The sequence below is a fragment of the Lynx rufus genome, unplaced genomic scaffold (assembly GCF_022079265.1).
Source record: "Lynx rufus isolate CCGP_SWC_20201006 ecotype Redwood Valley unplaced genomic scaffold, mLynRuf1.p SCAF_6, whole genome shotgun sequence".
Classification (NCBI taxonomy): Eukaryota; Metazoa; Chordata; class Mammalia; order Carnivora; family Felidae; genus Lynx; species Lynx rufus.
Window position 1 is genome coordinate 145,538,781 of NW_025814878.1, and position 26,531 is coordinate 145,565,311.

At 36.9% G+C, this 26,531-nt stretch overlaps 1 protein-coding gene across 1 annotated transcript; it reads right to left on the minus strand.

The window, feature by feature from the left end:
* Window positions 1–20,748: 20,748 nt before the first annotated feature.
* LOC124527928 (putative olfactory receptor 2B3) lies at window positions 20,749–21,690 on the minus strand. Its single transcript, XM_047101214.1, has one exon. It carries the CDS (start codon window positions 21,688–21,690, stop codon window positions 20,749–20,751), a length of 942 nt encoding a protein of 313 aa, XP_046957170.1.
* Window positions 21,691–26,531: the final 4,841 nt, after the last annotated feature.

Here is a 26,531-nt window from a genome sequence, read left to right on the forward strand (position 1 = left end):
AGAGCTCGATGTGTGGCTTGATCTCATGTACTGTGAGATCACTACCTAAGCCATGTTCGAAAATTGGATGCTTAACCAACTGGGCCACCCAGGTGCCCCAAAACATAGACATTGTATGCATTGCTTATGTACCACCTGTGTTGTGAGGATTGATTAATCCAGTATCTGTGACTATGCTTCATTAAGTATAATGCTTAATGTTGGGGTAGTTACTTTTAGGAAGTGTAGTGTCCAGTGTGATTAAAAGTCCATATCTTTTCATTAATCCTTGGTCTGGTTGCATCCAAATATTAGTAGTGTACTTACCTCACCAAAAGACTCACAAAATTTGCATTTTGTTCCCTTTCATTCCCCAAATCACTCCTATCATGTGGCTTGAATCCAGGGTTCATGATGTTAAGATTTTTATACAAGTACACGTATATTTTAATTCATTGAAATGCCCACAAATGCAAGCAGTATCCCTATATCTTTCTTCATTAAAGGAGACATATTTTAATGTTTTATGTTATGATGTTGCGTTATTAAAGGTTTTGATTTATTTACACGTATTTTAGTACAGAACTTGCATAGAGAGGACACAAAACACATGGAATTGAAAAAGATAAAATCATGAAGCTGAATAGATCACTTCCACCCATATACAACACCTACCTTACATCATTGCTGCTATTTAATGGTCGTGCTCTCTGTTCTTGCAAAATTGACTTGATCTTTTCTTTCCAAAGGAACTAAACGTTAATTAGAGATGAGGATTGAATATTCTGTCTGTGTTCAGTGGCTTCACATTATATCCTAGGTCCCTAATACAATTTGTCCTTTTGATTTGAAAGCCCCTGAGTATGTTTATATGTGGACACAAATAACATTTGTTAAGGAATAGTTCCTTCTCTTTATATAAAGCTGTGCAACATTTCCTTCACAAAGATAATGAACCTCAGTGGACATCTCTTGGCAAGAAACACTGTACAAACTCCCTAGTGGGAATACCACTTGTTGCCATATTAACATGGAAGGATAATTTTTGGAATTTCTCTTATTGTGGAAAATGGACTCAGAACTAAAATAATTCTAGAAAACTCATCTACCTCAACAATTTCATAGAAAACTTCCTTATATATCAGTGAAAATTTCAGACAAGTATTTTTGTTGTCAAGAGAGAATTTTCTTTTATTTATATTTTCTTCAGGCTATTGTTTATATTCTTGCCATAATAAAAGTGGGAATGTTTCTAGTTCTATACAGAGAAAGAAGCAGTGGTCACCTTTCAATTTGATTTTTAAGAAACCAAAGGACTTTTGTCTCCATATATTTCTTCCAAAATAACCTAGCACAGTAATGACTTTTTACCTCACCTAACATGGACTATATAAAAAATAGTCCCTCATTTGGGTTAAACAATAAATCATTATGGCAAGGAAAAGTTAACATATGTTATTTTGTTTATTTATTCATTCAGTCAGTAAAAATTTGTTGAGTGCCCACTATATGTCAGTCACTTTTCTTGATGCTTCAAAATATAATAGTGGACAATGTCATAAAAATTTGCTTAAATGAAACTTTTTTGTAATAGAGAAATACTATATTTGTGCTTATTGTCAGTGTCTCAGGGGATTTGACTTCAGAATAATTGAAACACTCATGCCAAAATTTATAATGCTGCAAACTCATGTGTAGAAAATTTAAGCTTTGCAAGATTATTGTTTTATTTTAACTAACACTGATACACAATGTTACATTAGTTTCAGGTGTACAACATAGTGAGTCACCATCTCTATACATGAATGTATGTTTGCCACAATTGTAGTCATCATCCATCACTGTAAAACGCTATTACACTATCATTGACTATATTCTCTGTGCTGTACCTTTTATTCTCATGAGTTATTCATTCCATAACTGGAAGCCTATACCTCCATCACCACTTCATCCACATTTCCATCCCCAACCTCCTCACTCTGGCAACCATAAGTCTGTTCTCTGTATTTATGGGTCTGATGTTTGTTCATCCCTTTTTTTCAGGTTGCACACATAAGTGAGATCATATGGTATTTGTCTTTTTCAGTGTCACTTATTTCACTTAGTATAATACCCTTTATGTCCATCCATGTTGTCACAGAGGGCAAGATATCATCTTTTTCATGACTGAATAATAAATGTATATACATACTGTATCTTCCTTGTACATTTGTCTGGACACTTAAGTTGCTTCCATACCTTGGCTATTGTATATAATGGTACAATATACATTAGGTACATGTGTCTTTTGGAATTACTGTTTTCATTGTCTTAGGTAAATACATAGGAGTGGAATTATTGGATCATATGCTATTTCTATTTTTAATAGTTTGAGGAAACTCCATACTGTTTTCCACAGTGCCTGCACCAATTTACATTCCCGCCAGCAGTGGAGGAATGTTCCTTTTCCTCTATATTCTTGGCAATGCTTATTTCTTGTCTTTTTGATTTTAGCCATTGTAACAGTTGTAAAGTGATACCTCATTTTGGTTTTGACTTGCTTTTCACTGATGACTAGTGACTTTTATCATCTTTACATGTATCTGTTGGCCATCTGTACATCTTTCTGTAAAAAAAAGTCTATTCACACTGGCAGCCTATCTTGCATACACCAACCCCCCACACTGCTGTACTCTGGTGGGACTGCTCTTCTCATTCACACTTGCCTCAGTCCAAGTGCAGTGAGACCCTCGCCCAGAAGACCAGCACAAACCCTGCCCACATAATGTCTGCTGACCAAGAGTTCTACAGAGCCCAGACCTGGTGGAGGTGTGACAGATTTCATTTCATAGTCAGACCAGAGCTCACTCATTAAAACTCACCACATTCAGGCCAGGGAGCAGAAACTTCCCTCTGCAGGCAGAGAGCCTCTGCAGATGACTAACCTGAATGACAGAGCATCCAGAACAAAAAAGCAGACTGTATGCAGCATATACTGGAGACATGTCCGAAAGCCCCAGGCTCTGGACATTATACAGCCTCTTCTTCATAGGGCCATTACTTTCAGGAACAGAAAATATAACAGGCTTTACTAACACAGAAAAAGACAAAGATCTAGGAAAAATGCCACAACAAGGTGTGTGATCCCAAGTGAAAGAACAAGATAATGTCATGGCCAGAGATCCTAGTGAAAAGATATAATATTCCTAATGGAAAATTTATGGCAATTATCATAAGGATACTCACTGGGATCGAGAAAGGAATGGAAGACTACAGGGAGTCCTTTGCTGCAGAGATAAAAAAAAAACAAGCAGCCAGAAATGAAAACTTCAATAACTGAGATTTCAAACAGAAGTGATGCAACCAACACAGGATTGAAGAAGCAGTGGAATAAATACATGACCTAGAAGACAAAATAATGGAAAATAAGGAAGCTGAAGAAAAGAAAGAATAATTATGCAACATGACAATAGACTTAGTAATAACATTTGTATTACAGGAGTCCCAGAGGAAGAAAAGAGAGAAAAAGAGACAGAGAAATTTATTTAAGGAAATAATAGTTAAAAACTTCGCTAATCTGGGGAAGGAAACACACATCCAAATCCAGGAAGCACAGAGAAATCCAATAAAAAACAACATAAAAAGGCTAACATTAATACATATTGTAATTAAATTTGTAAAATATAGCAATAAAGACAAAGTCCTAAAAGTAACAAGACAAATGAAGTCCCTAACTTAAAAGGGAAAACCCATAAGGCTGGCTGCAGATCTCTCCACAGAAACTTGGCAAGGGAGAAAGAATTGGAATGATATACTAAACATGTTGAATGGGGAAAAGTCTGCAACCAGGAATACTGTATCTGGTAAATCTATCATTCAGAAAAGGAGAGAAAAAGGCTTTCCCATAATAAACAAAACCTGAAGGAGCTCATGACCACTAAATAAGGCTGAAAGAAATATTAAAGAGCACACTTTCAGTGGGAAGACCAAAAGTGATAAAGACAAGAAAGGAATAGAGAAAGTCTCCAGAAACAATGAAAAAACAGGTAACAAAATGGCACTTAATATCTAGAAATAATGACTCTGACTATAAATGGACTAAATATTCCAATCAAAATACATTCGGTGTCAGAATGGATAAAAAACAAACAATGAAACCCTCCAATGGTGCCAACAAGAAGCTCATTTTAGATCTAAAGACCCCTGCAGATTAAAAGTGAGATGATGGAGAAACAGTTATCATGCAGATGGAAGGCAAAAGATAGCAAGGGTAGCATTCTCTATATCAGACAAACTAGATTTTTAAACCAAAGAATGTAACAGTGAAGAGGGGCACTATATCATTAATAAAAGGGACTATCCAACAGGAAGATCTAATAATTGTAAATATTTATGTCTCCAACATGGAAGGACACACATATATAACAGAATTAATAATAAAAATGAAGGAACTCATTGATAATGATACAATAAGAGTAGGAGACGTGAACACCCCCACTTACAAAAATAAACAGATCATCTAAGCTGAAAAATCAACAAGGAAACAATTGCTTTGAGTGACACACTGGACCAGATGGAGATGATAGATATATTCAGAACATTTCATCCTAGGGCACCTGGGTGGCTCAGTCAGTTGAGTGTCCAACTTCAGCTCAGGTCATGATTGTGTGATTCATGAGTTTGAGCTCTATATCAGGATCACTGCTGTCAGTCTGTCAGCACACAGCCTGCTTTGGATGATCTGTGGCACTCTCTTTCCCCCTCCCTCACTTGTGCTCTCCCAAAAAGAGTAAATATCATTATATCTTTTAAAAGAACATTTCATCCTAAAGCAGGAGAATACACATCCTCATTCAGTGCACCTGGAGCATTTTCCAGAATAGATCAAATATTGGGTCACATATCAGCCTTCAACAAGTACAAGAAGATCGAGATCATACCATGCATCTTTTCCAGCCACAAAAAAAAAAAAAAAAAATGAGAGACCACAAATACATGGAGTTTTAAACAACATGCTACCTAACAATGAACGGATCAACCAGGAAATCAAAGAGGAAATAAAAATGCATGGGAAACAAAATCAAAACACGATGGTCCCAAACCAATGGGATACATCAAAAGTAGTCTAAGAGGGAAGTAGATAGCAATATATGCCTACATTAAGAAGCAAGAGAAACTCATATAATCAACCTAAACTTGCACCTAAAGGAGGTAGAAAATAACAACAAAAAAGCATAAAGCCAGCAGAAGAAGGGAAATATTGAACATTAGAGCAAAAATAAATGATATAGAAAAAAATAGATCAATAAAACCAGGAACTGGTTCTTTAAAAAATTTAATAAAATTTAAGAAACCCTAGCCATACTTATAAAAAAGAAGACAGAAAGGAACCAAATAAATAAAATCACAAACAGGAGAAGAGAAATAACAATCAACACCACAGAAAAACAACTTTGAGAGAATATTATGAATAATTTTACACCAATAATTTGGACAACCTGGAAGAAACGGATACATTTTAAAAAATATATACACTACCAAAACTGAAACAAGAAAAATATAAAACTCAAACAGACCCATAACCAGAAAAAGAACTGAGTCAGTAATCAAAAATATCCCAACACACAAAAGTCCAGGACCAGATGGCTTCACAGGCAAATTCTATAAAACATTTAAAGAAGAGTTAATACCTATACTTCTCTAACTATCCCCAAAAAGGAAAATGGAAGGAACACTACCAAATTCATTCATTTGAGCCCAGCATTACCTTGATTCCAAAACCAAAGACCCGCTAAAAAATACAACTACAGGCAAGTGTCACTGATGAACACTGATGCAAAAATTCTCATTAAAATACTAGCAAACTGAATCCAACAGTACATTAAAGGAATAATTCACCATGATCAAGTTGGATTTATTCCTCGGTGGCAAAGGTGGTTCAATATTCAACAATCAATCAATGTGATGTACCACATTAATAAAAGAAGTTATAAGAACCATATGATCCTCTCAGTATATGCATAATTTGACAAAGTACGATATCCACTCATGAAAAAAAGTCACCAACAAAGTAGGGTTGGAGGGAACATACCTCCACATACACCAATAATGAAGCAGCAGAAAGGAATGAAGGAATCCAGCCCATTTACAATTATACCAAAAACCATATGACACCTATGAGTAAACCTAACCAAAGAGGGAAAAGAATTATACTTTGAAAACTATAAAACATTGATGAAAGAAATTGAAGAGGACACAAAGAAATGGAAAAATATTCCACGCTCATGGATTGGAAGAACAAGCATTGTTTTTTTTTTTTTTATATGAAGTTTATTGACAAATTGGTTTCCATACAACACCCAGTGCTCATCCCAAAAGGTGCCCTCCTCAATACCCATCACCCACCCGCCCCTCCTTCCCACCCCCCATCAACCCTCAGTTTGTTCTCAGTTTTTAACAGTCTCTTATGCTTTGGCTCTCTCCCACTCTAACGTCCTTTTTTTTTTTTTTTTACCTTCCCCTCCCCCATGGGTTCCTGTTAAGTTTCTCAGGATCCACATAAGAGTGAAACCATATGGTATCTGTCTTTCTCTGTATGGCTTATTTCACTTAGCATCACACTCTCCAGTTCCATCCACGTTGCTACAAAAGGCCATATTTCATTTTTTCTCATTGCCACGTAGTATTCCATTGTGTATATAAACCACAATTTCTTTATCCATTCATCAGTTGATGGACATTTAGGCTCTTTCCATAATTTAGAACAAGCATTGTTAAAATGTCTATATGACCTAAAGCAATCTACACATTTAATGTAATCCCTATTAAAATACCACCAGCATTTTTCACAGGGCTAGAATAAACAGTCCTAAAATTGGCATGAGACCACAAAAGATCCCAAATAGCCCAATCTTGAAAAACAAAAGTAAACCTGGTGGCATCACAATTCTGAACTTCAAATTAATAAATGGTCTTATTAACAAATGGTGTTAGGAAAACTGGTCAGCTACATGCACAAGAATAAAACTGCACAATTTGCTTTTACCAAACACAAACTCAAAATGGATTAAAGACCTAAATGTGAGACCTGAAACCATAAAAATCCTAGAGAAGAACACAGGCAGCAACGTATTTTTCAGCCATAGCAACATTTTCCAGATATCTCTCCGAGAAAGGTAAACAAAGGCAAAAATAAACATTGGGACTACTTCAAAATGAAAAAAACTTCAGCACAGCAAAAGAAACAATCAACAAAACTAAAAGGCAACCTTCGGAATAGGAGAAGATATTTGGAAATGACATATCTGATAAGGCGTTAATATCCAAAATCTATAAGGAAATTTCCAAACTCAACACCCAAAAAAACAAATAAGGGGCGCCTGAGTGGCTCAGTCGGTTGGACAACTGACTAATGGTTTCAACTCAGGTCATGATCTCATGGTTCATGAGTTCGAGTCCCATGTTGGGCTCCATGCTGGTGGTGCAGAGCCTGCTTGGGAGTCTCTCTCTCTCCATCTCTCTCTGCCCCTCTCCTGCTCATACTTGCTCTCTCTCTCTCTTTCAAAATAATTAAATAAACCTAAAAAAACCCCAGTTATGAAATGGGCAGAAGACATGAATAGACATGTTTCCAAAGAAAACATCCAGGTGGTTAAGAGACACATAAAAAGATCCTCAACATCACTCATCATCAGGGAAATACAAATCAAAACTACATGAGATACTACTTCACACCTGTCAGAATGGCTAAACTTTACAACTCATTAAACAAGATTGTGGTGAGCATGTAGAGAAAGAGGAACCCTCTTGCACTGTTGGTGGGAATGCAAACTTGTGCAGCCACTCTGGAAAACAGTGTGGGATTCCTCAAAAAATTAAAAATAGAACTACCTTATGACCCAGCAATTGCACTACTAGGTTATTTACTCAAAGTTTACAAAATACAGATTCAAAGGAGCAGATGCATGCCAATGTTTATAGTAGCATTATCAACAATAGCCGAACTATGGATAGAGCCCAGATGTCCATCCACTGATGAATGGATAAAGAAGATGTGGTACACATATACAATGGAATAACACTTGGCCATCAAAAAGAATGAAATATTGTGATTTGCAGTGACATGGATGGAGCTACAATGTCTTATGCTAAGCAGAAAAAATCAATGAGATAAAGACAAGTATATGATTTCACTCATAGGTGGAATTTAAAAAACAAAACAATAAGCAAAGGGAATAAAAATAGAGAGGCTAACTAGGAAACAGACTCTCAACTATAGAGAACAAACTGATGGTTACCAGAGGGGAGGTGTGTGTGGGGATGAGTGAAATAGGTGATTGGGATTGAGGAGTGTCTTTGTTTTGATGAGCACCAAGTGCTGTATGGAAGTGTCAAATCACTATATTTATTGTAGACCTGAACATAACATTACATTGTGTGTTACCTAATTATAATTTAAATTTAAAAAACAGAAACTTAAAAAGTCTATTTAGATACTTTGCACAATTTAAAATCAGATGACTGTTTTTTGCTATTCTGTTTTATAATGTTTTTCTTTCCAAATTTTTATTTAGAACTTTTTTCATGTTTGTTTGTTTGTGTATGTATGTATGTATTTATTTTAAGAGAGAGAGAGGGGAGGGAGGGAGGGAGGGAGGGAGAGAGAGAGAGAGAGAGAGAGAGAGAGAGAGAGAGAGAATCCCAAATAGGCTCCATGCTGTCAGTGCAGAGCCTGACATAGGGCTTGATCTCACAAAATGTGAGATCATGACCTGAGCCAAAATCAAGGATTGGGTACTTAACCAACTGAGCCACTCAGACACCCCTCCAAGTTTTTCTGTAAGTTCCAGTTTTGCCAACACCATTTTTTAAAGAGACTGTCTTTTTCACATTGGATATTCTTTACTGCTTTGTGGAAGATTCATTAACCATATAGTAGTGGGTCCTTTGCTGGGTTTTCTATTCTGTTCCATTTATCTATATGTCTATTTTAGTGCCAGACCCATATTGTTTTGTAGTAGAACTTGAAGTTAGAATTGTGATGCTGCCAGCTTTACTTTTCTCCTTCAACATTACTTTGGCTATTCAGGGTCTTTTGGGGTTGCATACCAATTTCAGGATTGTTCTAGCTCTGTGAAAAATTCCATTGGTATTCTTTCTGATAGAGATTGCTTTAAATATGTGGATTGCTTTGTGTAGTATAGACATTTTAACAATATTTGTTTTTCCAATCCATGAGCATGGAATGTATTTCCATTTCCTTGTGTCATCTTGAATTTCTTTCATCAGTTTTATAGTTTTCAGAGTACAGGTCTTTCACTTCTTTGATTAGGTTTATTCCTAGGTGTCTTATTGTTTTTGGTGTAGTTGTAAATCGTATTGACTCCTTAATTTGTCTTTCTGCTACTTCATCATTGGTGTATAGAAATGCAACAGATTTCTATACTTTGATTTTGCATACTGTGACTTTACTTAATTCGTGTATTAGTTCCAGCAGTTTTTTGGGCCATGTGTTTTTCACAATAAAACAACCACAGTATCTTATTTATTGGACAAACCCAACCACAAGCTGCTTCTGCGACAATGCCCCCAGCTGCTTGGGGCCCCAACTGGTGCCACTGTTACTAGGAGTCCAACCAGCTTCCTGTTCAGGGATGAACCTCCACTGCCTGCACAAAACTTGGGTGCCCAAGAGGTGCTCTCACTGCCTGCATCCCACCTTCCAGGCAGCCCTGGGTCCTCTGTTCCCCTTGCTGGCAGCAACCATTTCCAACCAGCATCTGTGGTGCATGGATTCATTAAATTTCTTTGATTTCCTGGGTGACCCATTCATTATTTAGTAGCCTGTTGTGTAACCTCCATGGATTTGTGGCCTTCACAATTTTTTTCTTGTGGTTGACTTCAAGTTTCAGAGTGATGTAGTCAGAAACCATGCATGGTATGATCTCAATTTTTGGTGCTTGTTGAGGGCTTATTTGTGACCCGGTATGTGATCCATTATGGAGAATATTCCAATTTCACTTGAAAAGAATGTGTATTCTGGTGCTTTAAGATGAAATGTTCTGAATATATCTGTTTAGTCCATCTCATCCAATGTGTCAATCAAAACCATTGTTTTCTTGTTTATTTTCTGCTCTTAGACGATGTGCATTGATGTAAGTGGGGTGTTGAAGTCCCCTACTATTACTGTATTATTAGCAATGAGTTCCTTTATGTTTGTTATTTATTGACTTACATATTTGGGAAAGTTGGGGGGCATAAATATTTACAATTGTTATACCTTCTTGTTGGGTAGTTCCCTTTTTATGATATAGTGCCCTTCTTCATCTCTTATAGTTTTTGGTTTGAAATATAGTTTGTCTGATATAAGTATTGCTACTCCAGTTTTCTTTTGATATCCATTTGCATGATAAATTTTTCTCTGTCCCCTTAGTTTCAATCTGAAGGTCTGTTTAGGTCTAAAATGAATCTCTTGTGGGACACCTTGCTGGCTCAGTCAGTGGAGCATGTAACTCTTGATCTCAGGGCTTTGGGTTTGAACTCCACATTGGGTGTAGGGATTATTTAAAAATAATCTTAAAATAAAAATAAAATAAAATAAAATAAAATAAAATAGTAAAATAAAATGAATCTCTTGTAGGGAGGATATAGATAATGAATCTCTTGTAGGGAGGATATAGACGGGTCTTATTTTTTTATTCATTCTGAAACTCTGTCAGAATGTCTTTTGATTGGAGTGTTTAGTCTATTTGCATGAAAGTAATTATTGTTATGTATTTAGTACCATTTCATTACTTGTTTTTTTTCATTGTTTCTGGTGATTGGCTCTTTTCTTTTCTTGTCTTTGTCCCGTTTGGTCTTTCCTTTCCGTTGAAAGAGTTCCCTTTAATGTTTTTTTAAGTCTGGTTCAGTGGTCACAAACTACTTTAGTTTTTCTTGGTGTGGGAAAGTCTTTTTCTGTCCTAGTCTGAATGACAGCCTTGCTCTCTAGAGTATTCCTGGCTGCAGATTTTTCCCTACTAACACATTGAATGTATTATACCAGTGACTTCTGGCCTGCCAGGTTTCTGTTGAGAAATCTGCAGCCAGACTCATGGGTCTTCCCTTGTAAGTTAGGGACTTTAGTTGTCTTGATGCTTTTAATATCAAACATGATGCTTTTAAGATTTTTTTCATTATTGGCATATTTTGCAAATTTAATTACAATATATATTCATTTTGGCCTGATTTTATTGATTTTTATGGTAGTTCTCTGTGACTTCTGGATCTAGATGTCTGTTTTATTCATCAGATTAGGGAAATTTTCAGCTATTCTTTCTTCAGATAAATTTTCTTTCCCTCTTTTTCTCTCTTCTTCTCCTGGGGCTTCTATTACACAAATAAGTTTGTTGGACTATGTTTCCTAAGTCTACTCATGTCTTCCATAATTATTCTTTCTCCCATTTGTTCAGGTTGTTTTCCATTATTCTGTCTTCCTTGCCACATATTCATCCCTCTGCTTCTTCCATTCTCGTGGTCATTACATCAGGTCTGCTTTGAATCTCATTTATTGAATTATTCATTTCTGACTGATTGTTCTTTCAACTCTTTTATCTCTGCAGTAAGACATCCTGAAGTCCTCCATTCTTTCCTCAAGCCCAGTGAGTATCCTTATGATTGTCGCTTTAAATGTTTCATCAGACATGTTGCGTATATCGGTTTCACTTAGATCTTCGGCTGTAGCATTATCTTCCTCTTTCGTTTGGGATGAATTCCTCCCTATTGGCACTTTGCCTAAGTCTCTGTCTTCTCTGTTAGAAAAGCCCATTATGTTTCCTGCTCCTGAAAGTAATGGCTTTATGAAGAAGAGGTCATATAGTGTCCAGGGCCTGTACTTCAGCAAGTGTCTCTGGTATGTGTTCTGTGCACTCTGCTTGCTGTGTTTTGGCTTCTCTGTCCCTCAGGTCAGTAGTCAGCAGAGGCTCTCCTTGCCTGCTATGGGCAGCATTTGGTCCTTGGTCAGAGTGTAATGAGTTTTAACTAGGTTTGCTCTGGTCTATATCTGTTAATTGAGACTTGATGCTACTTTCAGTAGAAATGAGGTCTTGCACAAGTCTCTGGACAGGAGATGTGGAATGGGTCAGGAGTTCTGCTGGTCTTCTGGGGAAAGGTCCTGCTACACTGGGACTGAGATACACTTGCCTGAGTAGGGTAATACAGGCAGAGAATGGGGGTTCAGGACTTTGTGTAAGAAGGTTAGGCAGCCAGTCTCAGTGCTGTGCTGTTGACAGATGCTACTTTATGCTGAGGGTTGAGGGAAGGAAATGGTACCCACTATCTCCTTCGTTCCCAGAGAGACATGTCCACAAATGCTACCTCTCAGGTACACTACTCTAAGTAGAGAGAATAATCCCCCCACTTCTGTGCCCCAGGTGGTCTTATGTTTGTCCCACTTCTGTCCACGCCTAGGGCAGCACCTTCAGGGCTCTATTACAGTCAAGCCTGCTGACCTTTAAAACTTCAATTCAAATCCCACTGTTTGCAAATACAAAAATCAGTCCATCTCATTTTCCCAGCCAATGGATTTGGGGAAGTGTTCTCTTCATGTGCTCCTCTCCCTCTCACCTTTATCCCAAACCATGGCTCCCTCCCTTATGCAGCATCCATGATCCATTTCTCCCACAAAAAATCGCTCCGCACTTCTTACCTTCCTCCATGTGACCTCTTCTCTCCGTCTAGCTGTGGAGTTTTTTTTCTCAGTCCTCAGGTCAATTCCTGAATATTCAGAATGATTTGATAGTTATATAGTTGTGTTTAAGGGATAAGATGAGTAGGGTCCTCCTACTATGCTGCCATGTTAGCTCTCCAACCTAGTTTTATGGATTTCTTATATTACATGTTTAGTATGATTGTTCTTCTTCCCACACTAGACAATAAATTCTGTGAAAGCAGAAACTGTGCCTATTTTTTCACTAATTACTACTCAGTAATTATCAAAATCCATTTTTATAGTAGATGATTGATATATGTTAGGAAAATAAAGCCCTATAACATCCTGATTTTTGATGTGCACTTATCCCAGGAAAGCAGACAAATTTTAGGTGTCATTAAGGCAGTGTGTGTGATATTTTTTATTCTAGTTTTATTGAGATATAATTAATTTACAGTATTTCATAAGTTTAAGGTATATGGCATTATAACTTCACTTACATATATTGCAAAATAATTACCACAGTAAGTTTAGTTAACATCCATCATCTCATATATATTAAACAAAAAAACAAACTAAAAGCTTTTTACTTGTAATGAGAACTTTTAGGATGTATTCTCTTCATAACTCTCAAATATACTACACAACAGTGTTAACTGTAGTCACCATGTTGTACATTACACGGCAAGTAGTTATTTATCTTATAACTAAAAGTTTGTATCTTTTGACCACTTTCATTCAATTCCCTGGTATTAATTGCAGAATTTACATTTATGTAAGTCTAATAGTTATTTCCCTATCAATTGTTTAAAATATGATTCAAATTTAGACTATTATGATTCTAAGATAGTATTGGTAGGGAACAATTAAACATCAATGGAAAAATCTTCAAGGAGAAAAGAAACAACACTAGTTTTTTATTATTAGACTTTTTTTCTGACAGTCAAGTAAATATATGGTGCAATTTAAAAATAGCCCAACTATGGAAAGAGCCCAAATGTCCATGAATGGATAAAGAAGATGTGAGATACACGCACACACACACGCATATATATATATATATATATATATATACACACACACACACAAATACATATACACACACAGTGGAATATTAATCAGCCATCAATAAAGAGAAAAAAAGAAAACTTGCCATTTGAATGATGTGACTAGAACTAGAATATACAATGCTAGGCAAAACCAATCAGAGAAAGACAAATATATAATTTCACTCATTTGTGGAATTTAAGAAACAAGAATGATAACTATATGGGAAGTGGAGAAGAGAAGAAAGGGAAATAAACAATAAGAGTCTCCTAATGATAAAGAACAAACTGAGGGCTGATGGAGGGAAGTGGGTGGTGGAATGGAATATATGGATGATGGGTATTAAGGAGGGCACCTGTTATGAACCCTGGGTGTTGTATGTAAGTGATGAATCCCTTGAATTCTACTTCTGAAACCAATATTGCACTTTATATTAACTAACTGAAATACCAAAAAATAAATTGAATAATTAAATAAAAATGCAGAAAAAATATGAATACTAGAATACAAATGTCCTGATATCCTACCATGTATCTTAACAAACAAACTTGTTAGTGATTTTATTTCTAGTACTTTATTACATATGTAGGTATATAAAACATGAGGGTCACATTCCCAATATAGGTTTATTTTCTGACTTTTCCTGCTGCCTACCTGCAAGCATTCTTCCATAACGTTATTATGGAAAAGAAATGGCCAATAACATATTAATAAAGAAGCTCAAAATTACTTTGGCTAAAACCAATAAAGATTTACATCTTTGCTCTTGTTTGAAGCCCCTTGAATACTGGCTGTGGGCTTTGTTCTCCATTAGGGATCCAAGTTGTTAGATTAGACACTATGCAAAATATTCTAAATTGTTGTGATAAAAAGAAATAAATTTTGCAAAACACACAGTAGCTCTTCAAATTTCTTCCCAGAATTTTAGAAATTGGTTTAACTCACACTTATTACCAAAGCTAGTCACAGACCATAACCTAGTCCACTGTATGAGAAAACTGTAATTCTAACAAATGGCCAGAAGGAAGAAGGAAACCAAAAATTTGTGGTCAGGCTTAAAGTCTCTTGCCTCAGAGATCTGCGAACTGAATAGATAATTGTGTGTTCTCCACATGCTCAAAATTTAATAGGTAGAACTGGAAGAAGGTGCCCAGTATAAACACTTCCATTCAGAAAGAGAAAATTCAGAGATAGAATTCACAAGTCTAGAAATTCTGAAAACTACTGGGCAGTTGTGAAGAGTTCCACCCATCAGTAGGGAAATGTTTGCATATGTTCTTCGTAACTGTTGGCTCTACTCTTTCTGAGGTCCCTTATCCTGTGTATAAATCTGAAGAGAACAACTGAGAATTTCAGCCTACTTCCCACTTAATGAAGGTTGGAGTCCAGGGATTATTTTAAGTCTCAAACAGTCAGAAGCTTCTTGAATCCATATTCATGCTTTACTTGGTGATATAAATCTCTCTAAAATGTAGTCAGATTTTCATGTATTTGATTTCAGTGTGTTCCACGCTCCAATGGCCACATCTGCAGTTGTAGTCAAGACATGGCTTTCTCTGTATATCTAGTCATAGGCATATGGAGCCTGTTAGACTTCATTGGGATAAACTTATTCTCTTTTCACTTTCCCCTTAGTCTCCTTTCCTGGAGCCAGTTATTTCAACTGAAAGGGTATATTTGGAGCTATTTTAATACACTCAGAAAGTTTAATAACAGCTACTTGCTACATTCTTAAATCAGTTATTATCACTAGAGATTATATTTCAAGCGGACGTTGTGGGGTGCCTGGGTGGCTCAGTCAGTTAAGTGTTCAACTTTGGTTCAGGTCATGATCTTGCAGTTTGTGAGTTCAAGCCCCACATCGGGCTCTGTGCTGACAGCTCAGAGCCTGGAGCCTGTTTCAGAGTCTGCTTCTCCTCTCTCTGCCCCTCCTGCCTTGCACTCTGTCTCTCTCTCAAAAATAAATAAACATTAAAGAAATTAATTGGACTTTGTTTCTCAAAGAATGTCTTCACATTATATATTACTATCTGGCACTAAAAGGTTATTTGTCTTTTCTAACCTATCAAGTTCTTGAATTGTTAATTATCTTATTTTCACATGAAAACAAATATTGTTTCTGAGTTTTTTCAGGAATATCTTGTCAAATGTATCCAATAGTAATAAATAATGCTTTTCACCCTTTTTAGAATTACAATCATTGCATTCCTTATCCACCTTTCAAATTATTGCAGGTGATACTTTCACCATTTCTTTTTTCTTTTTTTTTTTTACTCTATAACATGAACCACTGTGGTTCCAATCTTTAGTAACAGTGCCTTCACCATCTGCCACCTGAACTTTATGCTAATGTTTCCTATTTTCATTTTTTCCCCCTTAACATCAAAACCCCATTACTGGTGTCAATTTCTATACTCAGGATAAGCTACATTATAATGTAGAAACAAGAAACTCAGAGATCTCACTGCTATTAAATAACAAAGGTTTATTTCTCATTCATGCTACTTTGTCTTGAGACAAAGTATTATCCCCTCAATCTAGATGGGTATCCATATTGTCCCCTCAATCTAGAATATAACAGACAGAAAACTCTCTCTGGAACATTCCTTGTTGTGATTGGCAGGAGGATGGAGGTTATGGCAGGGTGTGCACCATATCTTAAAGTCATCATCAGAAAGTGACTCACATAATTTCTACTCACATTTTATTGGTAAAGCAAATTAAAAATCCTGAACTACATTCAAAGAACTGGGAGGTACAATTTTACCATTTGCCAAGAGGGTGGGAGGAAATCAAATATATATGAGCATCTCTAGTTTATATCATGTATGAAAAATATTTCTGAAATATTCAAGGAATTAAAAAACGATAACTTGATAATATTTCTGCCTCTAAAATTGGCAAATGTCTAAAAAGATAAAAATTCCCCGATTTAGCAAAAGGTCATGAAGCAATTATTTTCATTTACTAAATACAATGCAAGTGGGAAAATGGAATGCTATAAAATTTCTGTAGGGAACTTTGGCAATATCTATTAATTCTTGGGTCTTCTAAGTAATTTGTAATTTGACTCAATAATACTCAAAATAGAAATTCTATTTCTAAGCTGACATATGGACACATATTTCTTGTGCAGAAAGTGTAGAATTCCTTGTAGTAGTATTTAGAGTGATCAAAATACAAATGTTCAACAATAGAGAAAAGGTTAAATTCATTTTAACATGCCTCCATTGTGAAATTCACTGTGCAGGTATTTAAGTTATATTTTATAGAATCCTGGTATAGTCTTGGGATACAAAGCACATGAAAATAAGAAAAAGAAGGGGCACCTGTGTGACTCAGTTGTTTAGTGTCCAGCTTCAGCTCAGGTCATGATTTCATAGTTTGTGACTTTGAGCCTCATGTTAGGCTCTGTGCTGACAGCTCAGAGCCTGGAGCCTTCTTCGGATTCTGTGTCCCCATCTCTCTCTGCCCCTTCCCTGCTTGTTCTCTCTCTCTCTCTCTCTCTCTCTCTCTCTCTCTTTCACAAAAATAAATATTTTTAAAAATTTTAAAAAATAAGAAAAAATATAAATCTCCATTAATAGGAAAGAGGAATAAAGTAATACACCAAGAAAGATGAGCTTTATATACCGTAAATTTAAGGATGGATTTTTCCCCCATAAAACCACTTTTACTAAACTATAGGCAATGCATTTATTTTTAAAATAGAAAAGACTATTAATGAGCATATGTGGGTAATTTCATTTTCATTTTTACAGGGAAACACAATTGCTTTAGGCTTTGAGAATTTACGCCTATATCCCACCATGGACTTTTTTACAACCAGGGTCCCTGGCCCTAGAGGACTTCACATCTCTGAAAATTCTCTTTACAGAATAAGTGAAAATTGCATATAAGTTGAAATTACCCAGGTTTTGATAACTTGGTGTTTTAATTTTCTGCCTTCAGAACTAAGTGCTGTGAATGTTTTGTTGAGCAAACCAAACTTTGTTCTTACTCTCATGGAGCTTACAGGTTAGCAGTAGGTGCAGACATCATTACGTGATCACTAAAAAGTAAAAATGCCACAAGCAGGAGAGGCACATGATGAGTAAATTTGTGGATATTTGACTGACTCAGGGATATAAAAAAAAAAGATTCCCTAGATAAAGGGTGAGGTCTGAACAATTAGGAGCTAGGTAAAGATCTGTGGGAAGAGTATTCCATGTAGAAGAATTGGTATGTTCAGATGTCCTGTGCTTTACAGAAATAGGATAACTGCAAGGGACAGAGCGGTCTGCAAGGCAGGGAGTGAACATTTGTCTCTATCTAGTGAGCAACAGAAAGCCACTGATGATCTATAGTGCAAGTGGGGAGAGTGGAATAATTGTATTTGCACTTGGAATGAGCACTCTGGCTGAATTTTCTTTTTTTTTTTAAGTTTTAATTTAATCTGCAGTTAGTTAACATACAGTGTAATATCAGTTTCAGGTGTCAAATACAGTGAATTGACACTTCCATGCAATACCCAGTTCTCATAAAAGTAATTGCCCTCCTTAATCCCCATTATGTATTGAGCCCATCCCTCCACCTCCTCTCTAGTAACCACCAGTGTGTTCTCTATAGTTAAGAGTCAGCTTCTTGGTTTGCCTCTGTCTCTCTTTGTGTCCCTTTGCTCATTTATTTCTTAAATTCCACATATGAATGATCATGTTATTTGTCTTTCTCTAATTGACTTATTTTGCTTAGCATAACCTCTTGCTCCATTCTTGTCACTGCAAATAGCAAGATATTCTTTTTTGTGGATGAGTAATATTGCTCTGTGTGTGTGTGTGTGTGTGTGTGTGTGTGATCAATACTGCTTGAGCTATAAAGCCATATAAAATGAGAATCAATGTCACTGGAATTAGCAGAATTAATACACTAAAGAAAAAGAGCTCAGACTCAATTACATATATATATATACACACACATATATATTCGTACATATATATGTATATATATACATAAATATGTACGAATATATGTATGTATGTATGTATGTATGTATGTATGTATGTATAACATCCTGTATGTATGTGTGTGTGTGTATTCTGAATACATTTCTCAGGGAATTAAAAATCAAAACTACAATGAGCTATCACCTCACAGCTGTCAGAATGGTGAAAATCAACAACACAAGAAACAACAGGTGTTGGCGAGGATGTGGAGAAAGGGGAACCTTCTTGCACTGTTGGTGGCTATATTTTCTAAAGTGCATTATAGAGCATCAGGAGGAATCTATACAGGTGAATTGGATAATCAGCAAGCCTAGGTGAAGGATGGTGATAGTAGAAGTGTGAAAAAGGAAGCCATGGAGAGATGGAAGGTAGCAAAGAGAAATGATTGGATGTCTTAGTAATGGTTTCTATATGGAAAATGATGGAGGCTATGGTGTACGATAGGATCCATGGTTTCTGATTTGCACACGTAGACAATAGGTGACTGCCTTCAGTAAAATAGTGAGCTTTAGAAGAGGTCTTTGTCGCAACAGAAGAGAAGATGTTTGCCCTAGATGTGTTGCGTTGGAAATACTTATCACATACTCAACAATAGAAGACAATGGATATGGTGGTTTGGAAATTTTAAAAAGGTACATGTATGACAAATGTAATTGTTTTCATTTCTCTTTCGATATTAAATTTCTTCTTTTTTTTTTGAGAAAAGCAACTTTTTAAACACCATAGATTTAAAGTTGTTCCCTTTCCCATTTATTTGAAATGCCACATAAACATTATATAAGAGCCATATTCTGTACATATGTTTGCAGTTATTTTCGACTGATGCTGCACCTTCTATGCTAAAATTATTCTGATTTGCTAACTGGATACACCCTAAACTTTTCAGACAACATTTCCAGGTTCAATTTATGGTTGTGTTTTTTTTACTCCATATTTTAATACTATTAAACTAAATTTATTTAATATGAAAATATTATCTGACTTTAAGGGCATTTTCTTCAATAGAATATTTTTTCAGGAGGAAATGTTGATCATTTTTCCTATGGTCTAGAGCTATCTAATGAAAATAAACATTTATTGAGTGACAGCCCAAGGAATGAATTAATTCAGATCACTGTTAGAAAAAAGATTACTGTTAAGATTTCTACAAATAATTAGCATGATAATTTAGAGAAGTTCCCTCATGCTTATGGCAGAACTTGAGACAAATCAGGATTTGAACAAAGGAGAAAAAAAAGAGAAATTCTATTGCTGGGGAATAGAAGGATGAATTAAAAATGGAGCAGGAAAGGGGTGCCTGGGTGTCTCAGTCGGTTAAGCATCCACCTTCGGCTCAGGTCATAATCTCACGATTAGTGGATTTGAGCACAATGTCTTGAGCCCCACCTCAGTCTCTATGCTGCCAGCTCAGAGCCTGGAGCCTGCTTCAGATTCTGTGTTTCCCTCCCTGCCCCTCCCTCACTTGTGCTCGCTTTCTCTTTCTCTCTCTCTCTCTCTCTCTCTCTCAAAAATAAATAACCACTAAAAAAAAAGAATAGAGCAGGAAATGAAGCTCAGCTGATATTTCAAGTCTCTAATATGAGATGTGCACACCTAACTAGTTGGAGCCCACTAGATTGGAGGCAGTCTACACACAGCAAGCAGCTCTGGAAGGAGCACACAATGGATTTATCAAGGGGTGTGAGGGTGAAGTGACTGAGGCCTTCGTGCTGATGGGAAATTTTTGGCTTGAGATCATAGTCTATTTAATGATAAAGGTGTAGAAATCACAAACTAAGATGGTACAGTAAGATGGTAGACAAAGTGATACTAGAACAGATCGTATATAAACAGGAAGATCAACCATCCAAGTATCCTCAAGGAACAGAGTGCATTGGGGGAACTTCTGGAAAGCAATGAAATTTTTAACTTAGAAAAGGTATCTCAGTGTTGCCTTTGAACAGAGGAGGACATTTCTAACTGTGGGGAGAATTCAATGAAATCACAAGAGCCTGGAAAGTAGGAAAATCAGTTCAAACGTTATCACCACTTGCAAGGATAGAAATTCAGAGGACTCTCATCACAATGGGCTACTTACTTCTTACAGAAAAAGATTTTTGGCATCACCCTCTTGAAGGCCTCCTTCATATCTTTATTTCTAAGACTGTAGATAAGGGGGTTCAACATGGGTGTAATGATCCCATAGAAGAGGGAAACCATCTTTCCCCAGTCCTTAGAGGTGGATGAAGGTGGTTGTAGATACATGTAGATGCCTGTACCAAAAAAGAGAGACACTACAACCATGTGGGACCCACATGTCCCAAAAGCTTTTCGTCGTCCTTCTGCTGACCTGATTCTCAATACTGCTTGAGCTATAAAGCCATAGGAAATGAGGATCAATGTCACTGGAATTAGCAGAATTAATACACTAAAGAAAAAGAGCTCAGACTCAATAGGCTTTGTGTCAGCACACGACAACTTGAGAAGGGCAGGCACCTCACAGAAAAAGTGGTCCACTTCCTGGCGACCACAGCGTGGCATGTTAAGGGTCAAGGAAGACTGCAACACTGAATTACCAAAGCCAGTGAACCACGAGAAGGCTACCACCCTTAAGCAGAACCAATGATTCATAATAACTACATAGTGCAGGGGTTTGCAGACTGCCACATATCTGTCAAAGGACATGACAGCCAGGAGGAGACACTCAGTAGCTCCCAGGGCCAGGAAGATGATGAGCTGTGCCACACAGCCACCGTAGCTGATGGTCTTTTTGTTGCGACAAATATTTGTCAACATATGAGGGACTGTGCTTGTGGTATAGCACAGATCTAAGATGGAGAGATTAGTGAGGAAGAAATACATGGGTGTATGAAGTTTGGGATCCAGAATGCACACCATCATGATGGACACATTGCCAAAGATGGTGAATGTATATGATATTAATAGAAGCACAAACAGGGGCATTTGTAGCCAGGGCCTGTCTGAGAAGCCAAGTAGTATAAACTCTCTTGCGGAGCTCTCATTAGCCCAATTCATGATGACTCATTTATATTTCTTCCTAAAAATATAAAAAAGAGAAGTAGTAGATAATTATTGAATACTCTTATTGAAACTGAAATAACTTAGGTTAATTATAATGAATGATTCAACACCAAACATAATTGATAGTAATCATAAGCTACTATAAATTTATAGTTTGTGAAATATAATATGATTCTCTTAAATTAAAAATAGAACTACCCTATGACCCAGCAATAGCACTGCTAGGAATTTACCCAAGGGATACAGGAGTACTGATGCATAGGGGCACATATACACCAATGTTTATAGCAGCACCTTCAACAATAGCCAAATTATGGAAAGAGCCTGAATGTCCATCAACTGATGAATGGATAAAGAAGACGTGGTTTATATATACAATGGCAATGAGAAAGAATGAAATCTGGCCATTTGTAGCAATGTGGATGGAACTGGAGGGTATTATGCTAAGTGAAATAAGTCAGGCGGAGAAAGACAGATACCATATGTTTTCACTCCTATGTGGATCCTGAGAAACTTAATAGAAGACTATGGGGAAAGGGAAGAGGGGGGAAAGTTACAAACAGAGAGGGAGGGAGGCAAACCATAAAAGACTCTCAAATACAGTGAGCAAACTGAGGGTTGATGGGGGTTTGGGGAGAGGGAAAAGTGGGTGATGGGCATTGGGAGGGCACTTGGTGTGAGCACTGGGTGTAGTATGAAAGCCAATTAACAATAAATTATACATATATATAGTAAAATATATATAAATATAAACATATTGTTGTGTTTAGCATATTGTCTATCTTAGCAGCTATGTTTAACTTACTTTATGAAGTAAATCATTACTTTTGAATGACAAAGTATATAAACTTATGTACATGGAGCACAGACAATTGTAAATGCCTAAGACATTTCAATTTTTCTCTGTTTTGTTACGTGTACACAAAGTATCTTCAGGTGTCCATTATATTCTGTTGTACAATATAGTGATTGACACTTCCACACATGAGCTCATCAAAACAGGTGCACTCCTTAGTCCCCATATCAGATTATCACCTGATTAATCATTGCTTCACTGACATGTGGCAGACACGAGAAAATCCACATTTTATTGCTGTTATGACTCAGTGAGCATGACTACTCTGCATACCCAGTAGTGGTGAAACCAAGACTCAAAGTCAGGACCTGAAGGCCATTCTTTTTTCTATGCTGTATATCCCCCCGAGTATACAGAGAACACAGCAAGACTGATTGAAGACCACATGGCAGTGCTTATATGCCAACAGAACAGCAAGAATGAAATAGTCAAGTTGATTTTCCTCAGTGTGTGGAGGTTATCAGTTAAGTAGTGATACAATCCAAGTGCACCTAAGTTTCTCAATCCACCCTGTGTTTTTAAATGCAGGGTCTTTAATAGGACTTACAGCATTGAAATTTATAAGCATAAACATAGTGCTGCTAGACAGAGAACAGGGCACTGTAAAGGAGGGTAACGTGGGAAGGAGAGACCTACCTCAGACTGGGTGGAACAGCTTTTACAGTAGGAGAAGCACGGCCACTGTGCACCTGCAGCAGCTTGAGGAGAGAAGGTGTGAAGAATTTAACTCCTTCCATTATATGTGGGTTAAATTTCAGCGTTTTAGCTACAGATGCACATTATTGCTTGACAATTAACAGCAATACACCTTTGTGGAAAAATGCAGAGGAAATGAGATATGGCTTTGGTTTACATGCAAATTTGAATTTTTCACAGGAAAAATTGTGATACATAAAGATAAAATATAAATGAAAGATGGAAAAAATGTGTGGTGATTATGGCAAAAATGATGACTATCTTAAAACATACAAAATTGTTATATAATAATTATGAGACAAGACCAGAAATCCAATTAAAAGTGAGCAATTGACTTAAGTGAGCAATTGAGGAAGAAAAAAAATAAAGCAAATTTAAAAAGAGAAAAGATATATGATTTTTCTATCAATAAGAAACAGAAATAAAAATAACCAGGAAATGTCACATGTCTAATCATTTGGTAAAGTTAGAAAAAAATCACCTTTAAAAGTTAGCTGTTAAGAACACAGTCTCTGGATGTACCACCTGCCTGCATTTATTCTGAGCTGTGTGATTATGAGTGCAGTGTGAACATCCTTGCGCCCCATTTAGAACAAATCGCTCTACTGATAGTAAGAGGTCCTGTGAAGTCAAATGAGGCAGTCCACACGTCAGAAGTCAGGACGGTGCTGGGGACAGCAAGCTTCACTGAGTGTGAGTTTCTCATCACTTGGAGTATCACTGAAATCCATCATTAACACTAATCATTAACGTCATGATGGGCCATTGTCTCGGCTTGGTGAGGATAGCAGAAGAACAGACAACCAAATTACTGTTGGTTGTGCCAATGCTTATTGTAAGTTCATAATTTTATAATGTGAAATTATTAAACATATATGTCACTTTTTCTTTGCTTCTACCATAATACTGAGAACATGGTTTCCAGTAAATGGAAGTCAAGTCAATGGTTAATAGCAGGTACTGGCTTACCTGAAGGGTATGGGCCATAAGAGGACTCTACTCAGCAGCTGTATTTTCTCCAATTTTCACGTGTTCTGCTCTACCCACGTGTCATATGTCATTGTGATCTGCTCATTCCAATTTCTCTTTTCTGTTATCAGAAAAATGGACTCACCTCTTGACAAGCACACATTCATTTTGCGGTCATCTTACCTCTTTCCTATTCATATATCCTGCAGTAATCAAGAGAAACCTTAAATGCCACTAATTCTTTCTTTCTTTCTTTCTTTCTTTCTTTCTTTCTTTCTTTCTTTCTTTCTTTCTTTCTTTCTTTCTTTCTTTCTTTCTTTCGCTTAAAAACATCCTACTGACAGTTCTAATGCATGGAGATAAGATGGCCAAAGGTGCATTCTAGGGGCGCCTGGGTGGCGCAGTCGGTTAAGCGTCCGACTTCAGCCAGGTCACGATCTCGCGGTCCGTGAGTTCGAGCCCCGCGTCGGGCTCTGGGCTGATGGCTCGGAGCCTGGAGCCTGTTTCCGATTCTGTGTCTCCCTCTCTCTCTGCCCCTCCCCCGTTCATGCTCTGTCTCTCTCTGTCCCAAAAATAAATAAAAACATTGAAAAAAAAATTAAAAAAAAAAAGATGGTCAAAGGTGCATTCTGAAGGATGAAATGATAACCAAGGTTGTTTGAATCACTGAAAATAGGTGACATCTATTTTAAGATTCCTAGGAAACAAACTGAACAGTGATTACTTAGCCAGAGACAAGGACATGGGTGAAGTGAGCAAGGGACATCACTTAGAGTCCTGCTGCACTCGACACTCACCTTCCTTCCAAGTGTCAGAGAGATACCCCTGTCTTTCTGTGTGCATGTTTCAGAGAAGGTTGATAAATGCAGAGCCTCTTTAAGCTGTCAACCCTTGTGACATTCTTATTCAATGACCTGTTCCCCACAGATTGGAATGATATTAGCACGGAACCTGGGCTGCACAATGAACAGAGAACATTCCTTAGGATGAAATAAAAATAGATTATAGTATGTGTTCAGTCACTGGGGTATATGTTTGATTGACACTGGCTCTGCTCACCACATTCCTAGCAGAGTTTACAGTGGGAAGCTGATTTCATAGATATCTACAACATCAGCAGAGCCCTTTAAGAAAGGGCTACCTATTCCCACATTGCCTTGTCCTCTATCTTGGCCCTAGGGATTCCAGGGTCCCTCCAGTTTAATTGGTCATTGTGTCCAGAGAGGAAATAATGAACTCTATTCCCAACTGCACTGGCAGGGTAACACAGGCACACAGGTGGTTCACAAATGTTAAGGCTAGGGGGAAGATGCTAGGCATGAAACTTAAACCACGAATAATGAGTTTAGAGATGTTTACTCAGGATAGCACAAGGCTAAAAGAACTTATAGCCCAAATTCCGTTAAATGGTCTCATGGTCAAAGAGTGAGCCCACACTTAGTGTTTATGGGAAGAAGTGTTCCTATTGTTCCTTGAAATTTGTATGCAGGTGTTTAGACTACACCTGCTAGGGATATGCAGCTTAAATAATTGTATCAAACAAATTCAACACATGTAAATTTTCATCTTGAAGTTTAAGGTTGGCATGAATCCACCAGGGCAGAGCTAGTAGAAATGATGGGGGGTTGCAACAGAATAGATTTTGAGGATAAGTTGATTTCTCCAATTAATAATTTAATATGTGCCCACCTAAGATTTTGGAAAAATAAAGAAAACTGAAATTGGATTGAGCACCAGCTTAGATATACCCTAAAATCACTTGCTAGGATTTTACTATATTTATTTTCACTTATTTTTATTTTGTGTATAACGCATTTTATGAATTATAAAATCATATATAGAGAATATAATCATTTATATTATAAGAGTTTCTTTTTCATTAAATATTAAACCAGCACAGTTGGCATATACTCTTATATGCATTTCAGGTGTATAATATAGTAATTCAATAATTCTGTACATTACTAAGCACTCTGCGGGATCATTGTATTCTTTTTTTTTTAAATTTCTTTTAATGTTTACTTATTCTCGAGAGAGAGACAGAGACAGAGTGTGAATGGAGGAGGGTCAGAGAGAGAGGGAGACACAGAATCTGAAGCAGGCTCCAGGCTGTGAGCTGGCAGCACAGAGCCTGATGCGGGGCTCGAACTCACAAACTGTGAGGTCACGACCTGAGCTGAAGTGGGACGCTTAACCGATTGAGCCACCCAGGTGCCCCAGGATCATTGTCTTCTTAATCCCCTTTTCCTATTTCATCCATCCTTCCCACCACCTCCCCCTGGTAACCAATAGGTTGGTCTCTATAGTTAAGAGG